This window comes from Neoarius graeffei, chromosome 13 (genome assembly GCF_027579695.1).
Source record: "Neoarius graeffei isolate fNeoGra1 chromosome 13, fNeoGra1.pri, whole genome shotgun sequence".
NCBI lineage: Eukaryota > Metazoa > Chordata > Actinopteri > Siluriformes > Ariidae > Neoarius > Neoarius graeffei.
The window spans coordinates 51,722,228-51,736,171 of record NC_083581.1 but is presented as its reverse complement, the minus strand read 5'-3'; the positions used below and the strand labels follow the sequence as shown (position 1 = coordinate 51,736,171).

At 44.3% G+C, this 13,944-nt stretch overlaps 1 protein-coding gene across 3 annotated transcripts in view; it reads right to left on the bottom strand.

The window, feature by feature from the left end:
- Positions 1–13,944, bottom strand: part of phf20b (PHD finger protein 20, b) — a 68,679-nt gene that overhangs the window by 29,615 nt on the left and 25,120 nt on the right. For all 3 annotated transcript variants that reach the window (XM_060938002.1, XM_060938004.1, XM_060938003.1), the window contains exons 4-12: positions 11,713–11,797; positions 11,456–11,532; positions 10,865–11,291; positions 6,159–6,257; positions 5,861–6,001; positions 5,641–5,700; positions 3,760–4,023; positions 3,424–3,591; positions 3,203–3,289 (exon numbers count right to left, since the gene is read on the bottom strand). In XM_060938002.1, the coding sequence (XP_060793985.1) occupies positions 3,203–3,289; positions 3,424–3,591; positions 3,760–4,023; positions 5,641–5,700; positions 5,861–6,001; positions 6,159–6,257; positions 10,865–11,291; positions 11,456–11,532; positions 11,713–11,797 (1,408 nt within the window). The remainder of the gene's footprint in view (positions 1–3,202; positions 3,290–3,423; positions 3,592–3,759; positions 4,024–5,640; positions 5,701–5,860; positions 6,002–6,158; positions 6,258–10,864; positions 11,292–11,455; positions 11,533–11,712; positions 11,798–13,944) is intronic.

Here is a 13,944-nt window from a genome sequence, read left to right as displayed (position 1 = left end):
ACAAGTCCTAAAAGTAGATAAAGAGAACCCAGTTAAACAAATGAGACAAATATTATACTTGGTTATTTATTTATTGAGGAAAATGATCCAATATTACATATCTGTGAGTGGCAAAAGTATGTGAACCTCTAGGATTAGCAGTTCATTTGAAGGTGAAATTAAAAGTCAGGTGTTTTCAATCAATGGGATGACAATCAGGTGTGAGTGGGCACCCTGTTTTATTTAAAGAACAGGGATCTATCAAAGTCTGATCTTCACAACACATGTTTGTGGAAGTGTATCAAGGCACGAACAAATTAGATTTCTGAGGAGCTCAGAAAAAGCGTTGTTGATGCTCATCAGGCTGGAAAAGGTTACAAAACCATCTCTAAAGAGTTTGGACTCCACCAATCCACAGTCAGACAGATTGTGTACAAATGGAAGAAATTCAAGACCATTGTTACCCTCCCCAGGAGTGGGCGACCAACAAAGATCACTCCGAGAGCACGGCGTGTAATAGTCGGCGAGGTCACAAAGGACTCCAGGGTAACTTCTAAGCAACTGAAGGCCTCTCTCACATTGGCTAATGTTAAATGTTCATGAGTCCACCATCAGGAGAACACTGAACAACAATGGTGTGCATGGCAGGGTTGCAAGGAGAAAGCCACTGCTCTCCAAAAAGAACATTGCTGCTCATCTGCAGTTTGCTAAAGATCACGTGGACAAGCCAGAAGGCTATTGGAAAAATGTTTTGTGGACGGATGAGACTGAAATAGAACTTTGTTTAAATGAGAAGCGTTCTGTTTGGAGAAAGGAAAACACTGCATTCCAGCATAAGAACCTTATTCTGATGGAACAATGAATTCTATATTATACCAGTGAATTCTAAAGGAAAATGTCAGGACATCTGTCCATGAACTGAATCTCAAGAGAAGGTGAGTCATGCAGCAAGACAACGACCCTAAGCACACAAGTCGTTCTACCAAAGAATGATTAAAGAAGAATAAAAGTTAATGTTTTGGAATGGCCAAGTCAAAGTCCTGACCTTAATCCAATGGAAATGTTGTGGAAGGACCTGAAGCGAGCAGTTCATGTGAGGAAACCCACCAACATCCTAGAGTTGAAGCTGTTCTGTACGGAGGAATGGGCTAAAATCCCTCCAAGCCGGTGTGAAGGACTGATCAACAGTTACCGCAAACGTTTAGTTACAGTTATTGCTGCACAAAGGGGTCACACCAGATACTGAAAGCAAAGGTTCACATACTTTTGCCACTCACAGATGTGTAATATTGGATCATTTTCCTCAATAAATAAACAAGTAGAATATTTTTGTCTCATTTGTTTAACTGGGTTCTCTTTATCTACTTTTAGGACTTGTGTGAAAATCTGATGATGTTTTAGGTCATAATTATACAGAAATATCGAAAACTCTAAAGGGTTCACAAACTTTCAAGCACCACTGCATACTGGGCATGTGCGTGCTGGTATAAACAGCAGACGCCATTTGTTTCCTTCTGGAAGAGGGTAACGTGACAGCCTGACGAAATCAGGGAAGGATACATCCATCATGACTGACGAGACCCAATCAGGAAGTAAGCATGGGTGTCCGAATCATTGTTTCCAGACATCTCCGTTTTCTCCTGTCTAACACTAAAACGCTACCCTGGAGTTTTCAAACTAAAATGAGAACAGCGGTGTTTCCAAAAGTCTCCGTTTTAGGGGCTGGAAAACCAGGCGTAAACGTAGCATAAGTGATGCGTTTTAAAATTAAAACGTATTAACGTCAACGTATCTTCAGGAGACAAGCGGCCGCCTTAGCGCTACGGTCACAGCGGCTGGCTGCCAGTTATCCTCGTGTAACATTGCCCAATTTCGACAAGCTAGCAGGATGAGGCATTCCTATACTATAGTGCTCTGGAGCTCAGTGCTGCTGAGAAACAAACAGCATGGATTGCAGTCATTACAACTTATGATCGTGAAGTAGGTGACAAACATCAATGAAGAGCAAGAAAACAAATCAAACAGGGAAAGAGAAAACCTGCCTCGAGTCCTGCAGCCAGTTGACGTAAAAGCGGTATGTAGTTTGCAGTATGTGACCATGAATATTTTCACAAGGCACCTGAATGGCAAACTGCTTACTCTGAATTTCCAAATACCTGTATATGGCTAATGCTAACTGACAGCTACTGGCAACGGATACCGTGCCTCTCTAATAGTGCGGCTGATCAATCCTACAGCCTATTATTTTGATTACTACTACGAGCATACATGTCAACCTATACGGAATGTCCGTATTTTATACGGATTTGATTCAATAAACGTAGTATACGGGCGTACAAATAAAGTTATATGGATTCTTTAAAAAAAAACTTCAATATTTATTTAGAGCTATAATCAATTCCCACGATGATAAAAAAAAGAGCGCATAACATTTACAAACGTACCGTACACCACAGAAAGCACAAACAGCCAGTAAAGAGTCTTATGAAATCGCGCGTTATCTTGTGGTAGCGAGACTTCGTTCCACTTTTGATCATGCGCACACCGCACTGCGAGAATCCCGCCAACCGGGAAGTAACATTTTGTTTGAAAAGCGTATTTCCACCTGAGCGACTTTCACTAGCGACTGAAAAGATTCTGAATGGGCACTCCGGCAAGATCAACACAGACACTTGCTGTGACATGCAGCCTAGTGAGGTATTGGTGCAGACTGCTAAAAAAGCTGTCATGGAGTACAATTCAGAACATTAGAGTGACACTTTGTGTTTTTGTCGAACATTGGAGCTTTGTATTCATTCTGAAGGTTTATTGTTATTAATATTGAATAAAAAAGTAACTGGGATATATCATTGTTAATTATCATTCAAATTTTAGGTAAATTCTTTTAATTTGCATCTTATACGGATTTTATAAGGGAAATACGGATTTTGGAGGTTGGTTATACAGGTTCGATTGACCAAAGGTTGACATGTATGTACGAGGAATGGTATATGAATAGTTTATAGTATGTATTGGTGCAGTCTAGTGATGAAATATGCTATCGGTGTAAAGGCACAACCCCTGACATGCATCAGGTTGAAAACCTTCAACAAAATTACATAAACAAAACGAGATCATCACAGAGACAGCAGTACGACTCAGGTGTGTGTGTTCAACAGGCCTGTACAGCAGAAAAGCACTTGAACACAGTAGAGAGATTAAGCCACATGTCCATTCGTCTTACCGGACTTGGACCTCTTTTTCTTCTTTTTCTTCTTCTTTGGCTTGATGCAGAAGTCCCTCTGCTTCTTTTCTCTCCTCTTGTCACGTTCTGCCGCCAAACCCCCCCACAAAAAAATAAACAAAATCATAAATGAGAAATATCCAAGCTTTAACAGCTTTCGTTCATTACAGAAGTATTTCATGTGCAGCAGTAGATGTAAAGAGGGGGATGCACTCCCATACCTGTTTCCATGGTGACCCAGTCTCTGTCGTCATGGAGTGTGCGGTTGGTGTGCTGGTTCTCTTTGCTCCTCTCACAGTGGGAGGAGCTGCGCTGACGATGCACGCCGTTGGCAGCATGGGGTGACGGGGTGTGACTGGATTTACTGTCACTCAGCGGGGACGGAGTGTCTGTGTATGAGAGCGCCAGACAGAATGACACACGCGTGAGAAAGAGACTCATCGTTTGCAGGAAGCTTTCGCCGTTTATAAATTGCAAAATGAAATAAAAATGCCTTATTACACCTTGTTGAAACCGTTTCGACAGTAGTCTCCACAATATCCCACATTGTGCGTTACCTAGTGATGCTGAAACGGTGCGGCGTCTGCGGGGAGTCTCGGAGGTGTGTGTGTGGCTCTCCTGGGCCTGAGGTTCGGAGGGGTGTGCGTGGGTGCTGTGTGAAGAGCACAGCTCGCTCTCAGAGTGGTAGTACTTCATGTGGTAGTGCAGCAGAGACGCCTTGCGGAAGGACTTGGTGCAGCCTGGCACCTGGCACTTAAACGGGTTATGGTCCAGTTCGATGGAGAGGATGGGCGGCGGCTGGTTCTTGATGACCCTGTACACTGAGGGGAGCACATGTTACACAAACATGAGTAGGTATGTAACCATAGGTTACATTCCCCCCTTGACACTTCTACAACAACATTTAAAATATCTACGTCATGCGCAAACAAAAAATTTTATTTCACGTTAATAAACAATATATTTTCAAAATTTAATATCAGTAAACTCAAAACATTCTCCATTTTCCTTGACAAAAATCCAGGGCATTCAAGTTAGGGAGGGGAGGGAAAAAATAAAAAATAAAATAATAAACCACTGAGATGAGGGCATTGGCCAAATCTTTACGAAACTCAGTGGGGGAAGGGGGCGGGGCTTCCAGGATTGTCCGTGTGTATATGCCGATTGACCAACACGTGACTAAAAGGTAAAGCTTCGGCATAAACTGCTTGAAGGTTATCAGGTCTGATACTCCAAATTATTCTACCCACATTCACTGGATATGAGCAATTGTGCACTCCGATTGGCTGCTCTACTACCAGGCCGTCAGCTCGTATACCGTAGAGAAAAACAAAACAGTGGAGCGTGTTGCTGAACCAACGGAGGATGAAATAAACTCTCTACTCAAACACAAAACACCAAATAAATAAATAAATAAATGAAATCCAAGCGACACACGTATTTCATGGCAAGAACGTCTCATCTCATTATCTCTAGCCGCTTTATCCTGTTCTACAGGGTCGCAGGCAAGCTGGAGCCTATCCCAGCTGACTACGGGCGAAAGGCGGGGTACACCCTGGACAAGTCGCCAGGTCATCACAGGGCTGACACATAGACACAGACAACCATTCACACTCACATTCGCACCTATGGTCAATTTAGAGTCACCAGTTAACCTAACCTGCATGTCTTTGGACTGTGGGGGAAACCGGAGCACCCGGAGGAAACCCACGCGGACACGGGGAGAACATGCAAACTCCGCACAGAAAGGCCCTCGCCGGCCACGGGGCTCGAACCCGGACCTTCTTGCTGTGAGGCGACAGCGCTAACCACTACACCACCGTGCCGCCCCTGGCAAGAACGTTTCTTTTTTATTTTTCAAAAATCATTACTACAGCACTTTTCACAAATTGTTACCGTCATTTCGCCGGTTTGTTTACATTCGAAGCAAAAATGATTTTGTCTGACGTTTTGTATAAAAAAGCTTTTATTTCTTGAATTTGCAAAAAGTATAAAAATGCTCTCCCTCACAAAATCCAGTGAATGTGGCTTGAATAAAACCCATATTCCACTCAATCTCGTCGTGCATGGCTTCTAGCCAATCAGCTCATACTACTCAATTTCGTGGAATAATTGTTAAGGAGTAGTGATACGGCCCAGAATTAGTTCTTCTAGCTTTCCCTTTAATAAGCACATCTGGAGACCGCCACTTGTTGGCACAGGAGAGGCAGTTAAAATCCTCTTTTAACACCCATTACCACTTGCTTCTTTTTACACTCGGGCGCAAGTATCACACGTTTTGTTGCTATGGTAATACTGACACCAAAAGCTGATGCACACATGCACTATGGTTGGGAGCAGACATCACGCTAAACAGATCGCAACGTTATATCTTCGGAGTTCATGTGAAATATAGCGAGTGCTGGCAGAGAGCAGTGAGAGAGACAGCGTGCACTCACATGGTTCCCTGCTGTACTTGTTGGTGGTTGGGAGGTGGACTTGTCGCTGTAGCAGTGTGGCTGAGGAAAAGAAGTCCAGTAAGTATACATAAAGAAAAAAAAAAAAAAGACGCTAATAAGCAGGCATAATTCACTTTCAATGGAGGAACTGTACAAACATGAACATAAATCATTCCGGTAATTCAGAACTGATGACAGTTATTTAACAGAAATAACGGACCGAGGTCAGGAGTAGACGCCGTCTGTACAATCGGCTTGGGGTTCTCCAGAAGACCCGTCTTGCAGAGACCATCCTTATCACTGAAGCCTTCTGGGACAGAATCGGATCTAGCAGGTCTTATCTGGGACCGACTGTTTCTATCTGAAGGAGTGAAAAAATACGATGTGGTAGGGTTTATTTTTAAGGTTTGTCCTGTTCTGGCAGTGGAATAATTGTAGCAGGATACGCACACACACGAGAGAGAGAGAGAGAGAGAGAGAGAGAGAGAGAGAGAGAATGCAAGGATGCACATATGTACCTGTGGTATTGGCTCTGCTCCGCTTGGATGGAGGAGTTTGTCCCGTAGACGCACGCCTTTTCCTCAGCTCCGGAATGCTGGGCCGTTCCATGTCTTTTCCTGCGAGCGGCACATGAGCCAACAACGGTGTCAGCATGACTCATCAAAAAAAAAAAACAACAACCAAGACCCGTGTTTAGAGCTGATCTACTAAAACAGACCTTGCAGCCAAGGTATAAAGTACTGCAGACTACATTACGCTCGCTTTCACTCACATGGGTGTTTCCCAATAGTAAACTTGGAAGGGAAGGGTTTACAAAAACAGCAAGCCAGAGAACAAAGTCCTGTTTTTCAGGTTGTGGAGAGACTGTACAGATGAAGCACTAAACACGGCAAAGAAGAATGTGGTTGTTTACACTTTAACGTTCTGTACATTGCCTCCACTTTTTCCCCCCGGCTCCAACAATTCAGGATCATTTCAGTATTTCCCTAATATTTCGAAGATCTCCTCTACAAATCGAGATCTACTCCAACACTATGTTCACACTGCAGGCTGAAGTGACTCAAATCCGATTTTTTCGCCCGTATGTGACCTGTATCCGATCTTTTATTGACAATATGAACGACACAGATCCGATTTTTTAAAATCCGACCCAGGCCGTTTGGATATGTGGTCCTAATTCCGATTCCTATCCGATCTTTTCATATGCGACTTCAGTCTGAACCGCCAGGTCGCATTCATCCGACTTACACGTCATCAACAAGCCACAAACGTCACTATTCTGCGCTGAAGTAGGCGGCGGGTCTCTCAAAAAAAGTTACAACAACATGGCTTTGATGTTCCTTTGAACGGAGGTTGCAGTCACTACCCCGCAGAACGCCTGAGCCAAAACCCTTGCCCTCTTCCTTCTCAACCTCCTCCTTAACATCAAGCTATTGTGCATGTTCTGGCTCCATCGCAACAACAACTGCATCATCGCCAGGTACTCCATGCTGGCTACTGTCATACACAGGAAACTTTAGGTTACTTCCGTAAACACTGGCCATGCTCACTGCGTGTGACGTCGTCGTATCCTGCAATGCGCATGCGGAACACTTTTAGGTCGCTTTTCGTTCATACTGAGGATCACATACAAGTCGCGTATATTTGTTAATGTGAACGACCTCACAAAAAAATCGGATTTCACAAAAAAAAAATCGGAATTGAGCATTAAGCCTTGCAGTGTGAACGTAGTGCAAACCACTCCATTATGCTTGTGTGCTAGCTGTATTGCTTGGATTATGTCACTCTCTAGCTCAATCGGATAAACACTGCTTTTCAAATCATTTAAAATCAGTGATTGCTTAATACGCAGCACTGCAGATTTACCGCTGCGATTTACACTCGGTCATCAGGGCTGAACAAGAGATTTACATATAGCAATAACCTTTTGCTTGAAAAAGCAGCGTGAGAACCAGTTACATCACCGAGCCCTGGACACACCCCACTCGCATATACTAGTCTGTTTCCAGCAGGGCTGTCACACTGGTGTCCTAATTTTCCTCACGCTTCAAATGCTTGACAAGCCGTGTCCGAATATAATGCACTATTTACAAGCGTCTTCTGTCTTAACATGACTTAAAAACTACTAACCCACAGTGGGATCACGTCAGTCCCCGACCCCCAGCCTGAGCAGAAAAGACGCAGAGAAAGACACCGAGGTGCACGGCTGAAGTATTTTGTCATCGTGTTGAAATAATTAGCTCGACATAATTAAAGGAAAACTGAAGTCATTTTGAAACTTGCTTTATTTCTTAATTAACGTGTTATTCAATTCCATTTTCAGTTTTCGTAACCTTACATCATGACTCGTATTGCCAGTTATCCATCTGTTATCTGGAGCCTATCCCAGCTGACTATGGGCGAGAGGCGGGGTACATGCTGGACAAGTCGCCAGGTCATCACAGGGCTGACACATAGACACAGACAACCATTCACACTCACATTCACACCTACGGTCAATTTAGAGTCACCAGTTAACCTAACCTGCATGTCTTTGGACTGTGGGGGAAACCGGAGCACCCGGAGGAAACCCATGCGGACACGGGGAGAACATCCACACAGAAAGGCCCTCGTCGGCCACTGGGCTTGAACCAGAACCTTCTTGCTGTGAGGCTACAGCGCTAGCCACTACACCACTGTGCCAGTATTGGCAACTAACTGCAATTAAATATTATACTTATCGGCCTATTCGGATTTTAGCCATGTTGAATTTGGTTCCTTTGATCCACGGCAGGCGTCGCTTATCCGTGCGATCTTCACGAGACTCGTGCGAGACTTCGAAACGTGAAGTGTCAGCCAGGTGTCAGTGCCGCCATTTTGAAAACTGTTTTCCAAACGAAATATTGCACAAAAACAAGATTAAATGACGATTACTGCCTACTTTTTTCAAACTTTCCTGATTGCTATCAAAACAAACAAAACTTCCGGCTTGATTGTGTCAGCATTCGAAGGAGGGCACGCGCGTCTTTTGACAACGTTGGCAGATGTTGGTCGCTTTGATTTCCGCTGTACGTTTTACTTCCATCCTACGATGTTTCGCACACGTCTCAACAAATCTCGTTTACGGCCATTGCTTTGACATATGGACTGATATATTACAGAGCATATTTCAAACACTCATAACTTGCTATAGCAGTGACAAAATAGCTGTCAGAAATGCATTCCTATATTTAATAAAACGAGATAAATAGAATTTTGATAATAATAATTTAAAAAAAATTGCCTTCAGGTCTCCTTTAATGCCTCATTGAGAAGTGATTTTATAATACAACCTGCATATAGTCTCTCCCCCCGCTTCACATTTATTTTAGAACAATAATTAGAACCATTTTTACAACAGAACTGCACTCCAGTTCTGTCCCTCCCTCCCTCCCTCCCTCCCTCCCTCCCTCACCTTAAGGTAAGTGTGTGTGTGTGCTGGGGAGCAAACATAATGTTACGGGAAACACTGTAATGTAACAGCAGCTTACCAAAAACACTGAATTATGAATCTAGTGATTGGTGTAAACTACAAATAAATGAAGTTTAAATAAATTCCTCAAAGTGTTCCTATATGGGAGGGAAGGAACAGGAGTGCAGTTCTGTTGTAAAAACTGTTCTAATTATTGTTCTAAAATAAATGTGAAGACTTAAATATGACTCCTTTAAGTGTTTGTTCAGGTCGAGCTGAGTCGAGCTGAGCGGGGCTGTTGGAGTTGCATTTCGACTACAACCGCGCTGAACCGTGCTGGCTGGAAGTGGGTGGACACATTGGGTGGAGTTAGCGAAAGTGGGTGGACGTCACATGATGTCGTTAGGCGGCACAAACAGTGACATCAGTGACCTTTTAAGCGGTAGTCTCACGACCCGGATAGTAAACAATAAACATGGAGTCGTTAGTGTTGCTGGTCTTGGTGCTGTGGCTTGTTGTCACCGACAACGCCAACAGATACTGGCAAGAGCGTATAGATGAGGCGAGGCGCATAAGGCTTCAGAAATTCTCGTAATTCATAATAATTCTTCCGGGTTTGCGGTGTTTACAGATCCCAGCGTGCTCGCGGGGCGTGTGTGGGCATGTGAGGACACTCCTCCTCACCAATCAGCGCACAGGGGAGTGTCTCCTCACGCCCCTAGCCCCACTCGGCTCGGTTTGGCTCGCTTCAGCCTCACTCCAAAACCGTGCGAGTTTTGGGGGCTGAGTAGGGCTGAAGCGAGCTGAGTCGTGCTGCTCTGAGGTAGTCGAAACGCGAGCCGTGTCGGGCTGAAGTGAGCTGAAAAAGGGTAGTGGAAAAGGGCCATAACAGGAGCCACGGGGAGGGGCCCTGCGGGTGACCATCCTCATTCAGTAACCCCCCTCCCCCCAAACCAGTAAACTTAGGGGAAACACTGCACCATTACTAGCACAAGTAAGTGTAATGTAAATATATTAGCCAGTTTCACAAGCCTTATTACCCATAGACCCATTCAGAGCATTCCAACACAAACAGGTTTACTTTTGCACCTTTGCAAAGGTAGAAAGCAGATCAGTTAGTGTGTGTTCCCGTCAAGTAAACAAATGCCCTGTCCACACTAGGGATTTTGTACCGATACGAAACTACTTTCGTACCGCAACACCTGTCCACACTAGCAACTATACTGGTACTGTAGCGGTATAACTGTATCGGTACGAAACCCACAAATGTATGGGTTTTATACCGGTACAGCATCGGTACTGTAGCGCTTCGCTGTAGTGTGGACAGATGAAGCGGCTCTGTATTGATACAAATATAATGCGCAAAGTCACACACCTCAATCGATGTCTTCGCTGAATAAAATAGTGAAGAACGGAGATTCGTTTGTTTCTTTCTCAACTGCCTCGCGCGTTTTATACGATTCGACTGGATAAATGACCACCAGAAATACAGACTGTACATTGACAACAAAAAGCACACACACGTTGTTTCATCTGCCATATTCTCGGAAGGAAGTTACTCTGTAACCACGGAAACATTTCGCGCACGCGCATTTCAACTACCGTGAAAGAAAACCGCAAACATTTCTCGCTAGTGTGGACAGATGCACTAAACTGTACCGGTATACTTTGTATCGATACAGTTATACCACTTTCGTACTGGTATAAGTGTGAACACAGCAAAACACACAATGTATTGAATTTAACTCTTTCACACAGCTGCAGGGATGGGGAGCAGCAGCAGCTCAGTCTTACCCTCTACTAATTTGCCTCTCGTTCTCCTGTTCTGGCCCAGATTGGCATCTTTTTCTTTCTCGTCTTTCTGTTGTCCCTCTCCAGAGCTCTCATGGGTGCCGTTCTGAAGTGTCCCAGCTTTCTCCTGCTCTCTTCCTTCTCCTCCGTTCATCTCCACTGCTTCCCCTCCTCCGTTCTCCTGTGCGTCTGTCTTCAGGTCTTCGCCGGATGGCTTTTCCTCTTCCGCTTTGTGGCCGTTCGCCATCTCTGACGGTTCCTTTTCAGCCAGCACGGTGTCCTGAAGCTTGCCACACTTGTCGGTCACTTTTGAGTCTTCTTCCTCGGATTCTGTCTCGCCATCCTGATGGTTCCTCCCATTCTCTTTGGTCTTACAGTTCTTTCCTGCTGCCCGCTTTCGGCTCGGCTGCCCCGGCTTGTTGCTCGTGTTCTGTGGATCGCACAGATATGAGGGCTTTTGTCTGAGTCGAACGCTGAAGGAAAACTCAAAATCGCTTTTTTGAAATTTTAAATGCACATTATTTATCCAAAATACTCAAAAGAATTTAATCTGCGTCATTCTGATTGCTACACATGGAAAGAATGGATTCTTACCTCCTTTCTGAAAGGCTTAATCTTTATCCCTTTAACAGTCTTAACAACGCCATCAAAAAACTTCACTGTGTAAAAATCTGGAACAAGACAAAAGCAGCACATTATTAAAAAAAAAAAGTTAGTAAAGTAGTAACAAACAGTAGCTATACGTTATAGTTAAGCACGTAATGGTATTTGTCCACCCCGATCAGGATAGGCAACATCAGAATTACGTCCCAATCATTTTTTATGAGTATAAGCCATCCAAACTAACTGACCGTCTTTATCACGGGAGAGGATCTTCGCAGGATAGTAGCGACAATCTGACCAGCTGGCTAAAACTTTCTGGTTGATTTGAAAACCCTGAAATAAATAAATAAATAAATAAATAAAAACATACACAACAATGAGCGGTGCTTTTATCAGTTGCAGGATCCAGGGGTGCACAATGTCTCATCTCATTATCTCTAGCCGCTTTATCCTGTTCTACAGGGTCGCAGGCAAGCTGGAGCCTATCCCAGCTGACTACGGGCGAAAGGCAGGGTACACCCTGGACAAGTCGCCAGGTCATCACAGGGCTGACACATAGACACAGACAACCATTCACACTCACATTCACACCTACGCTCAATTTAGAGTCACCAGTTAACCTAACCTGCATGTCTTTGGACTGTGGGGGAAACCGGAGGAAACCCATGTGGACACAGGGAGAACATGCAAACTCCACACAGAAAGGCCCTCGCCGGCCACGAGGCTCGAACCCGGACCTTCTTGCTGTAAGGTGACAGCGCTAACCACTACACCACCGGGTGCACGATGTATCCCGTGTATATATTGCAGGGCTCAAAATTCTTCTTCTTTTTTTTTTTTTCCACCAGCCAGCCAGACTAGTTACCTTCCAAAGTAACTCGCCAAACAGAAAGTCAACTAGCCAAAATTTGTTCATGTATGAATTTTACTTCTGTCAAAAATAACACAAGAGAGTAGTTACCATTGTTCATGACTAATGTGCATTTATTTCAAGACCCGAGTATTTTGATACTGTTGTTAAATACATAAATGAGAACAACACAGAGCACCATAATATAATATCAACAAATAATAATATATTGGAAAACTTGGCAACTTGGTGTATGAGTATTGAAAGCAAATATACTTACTATCATGACTATAGCACCCAAAATATGTCCAACATGCTTTCTGTATTTAACCATTTATGAGACAGAAAGCATTAGGAGCTTCATATTAACGAGGAATCAACTTGAAAAAAATTAATTATTCCATAAAAATCGTATCGCAGCCAAGGCCTACCCTGCTCCCACGTTTGCTTATAAGTCCTTTGTCGTTTCACCTCTTCAGACCGAGGTCGCTTTGTCCCCGTCTCTGGCGGTTTCTGTACACCTTTCAGAATATTCCACATCGCAATGTAGCTTTGGCAGATGTAGATGTAAACAACAACAAAAACACACGTGTTTAAATGGGCGATAATGTGGCCACATCTATTGAATTTGATAACGTGATGTGGCAGCGGGGGCGTGGCCAAGCGTCGGTCTGCGAATGGAGGGCGGAGTCAGGGAAGGTAAGTGGTGGAATCATTGCGCCTGATGGGGATTAACCTGTGTTTGTGTCTCTTCCCCAGTGACTGCGCCCTTTAAAAGGAGAGGAGAGCAGAGAAAGGGAGCTCTCTCTCCCCAACCAGAACACGTGTGCGCGCGCGGCTGGGAAGTGATAAAAGGCTGAAAAGCTAGCAATAAATAGTTCATTGAGAACTCAGTTCTGGCCTGCCGTGCTTCTGTGCTCCACCCACTTGGTCCAATACTACACGTGATTACCGCGATATTCAACGAGATGCGTTATATGCATGCGCAGTAGTGAAAAAAACGACAGCCTGACTCGTACACGATATGATTCGGAATTCTTCGGTAGTTTCCGTCCTGCCGATAAACACATCGATTAACACAGACACGGCACGCGCTTAATGTGTGGCGGCTTTAGTTGACGGCATGTCTGAAATCTTCGCTTCATATATATTTTTTTAATTTTCAACTAGCCAGCCGGGCTGGCTAGTGACAGGAATTACCCGCCAAATGAAAAATTAAGTCGCCTTGGGCGACCGGACGACCGCGAATTTCGAGCCCTGTATTGTTAAAATATGTAGCAACGAAGAGGGCAATAAAAACGGTAGAAGGGAAAACTACTTCCACAACAAAAGTCATAGGAATACAACCAATGTGTATTTTTTTTTTTAGCGATTTTAGCATTTGGAAAGAGCGGCATGGTGGTGTAGTGGTTAGCGCTGTCGCCTCACAGCAAGAAGGTTCTGGGTTCGAGCCCCGTGGCCGGCAAGGGCCTTTCTGTGCGGAGTTTGCATGTTCTCCCCGTGTCCGTGTGGGTTTCCTCCGGGTGCTCCGGTTTCCCCCACAGTCCAAAGACATGCAGGTTAGGTTAACTGGTGACTCTAAATTGACCGTAGGTGTGAGTGTGAATGGTTGTCTGTGTCTATGTGTCAG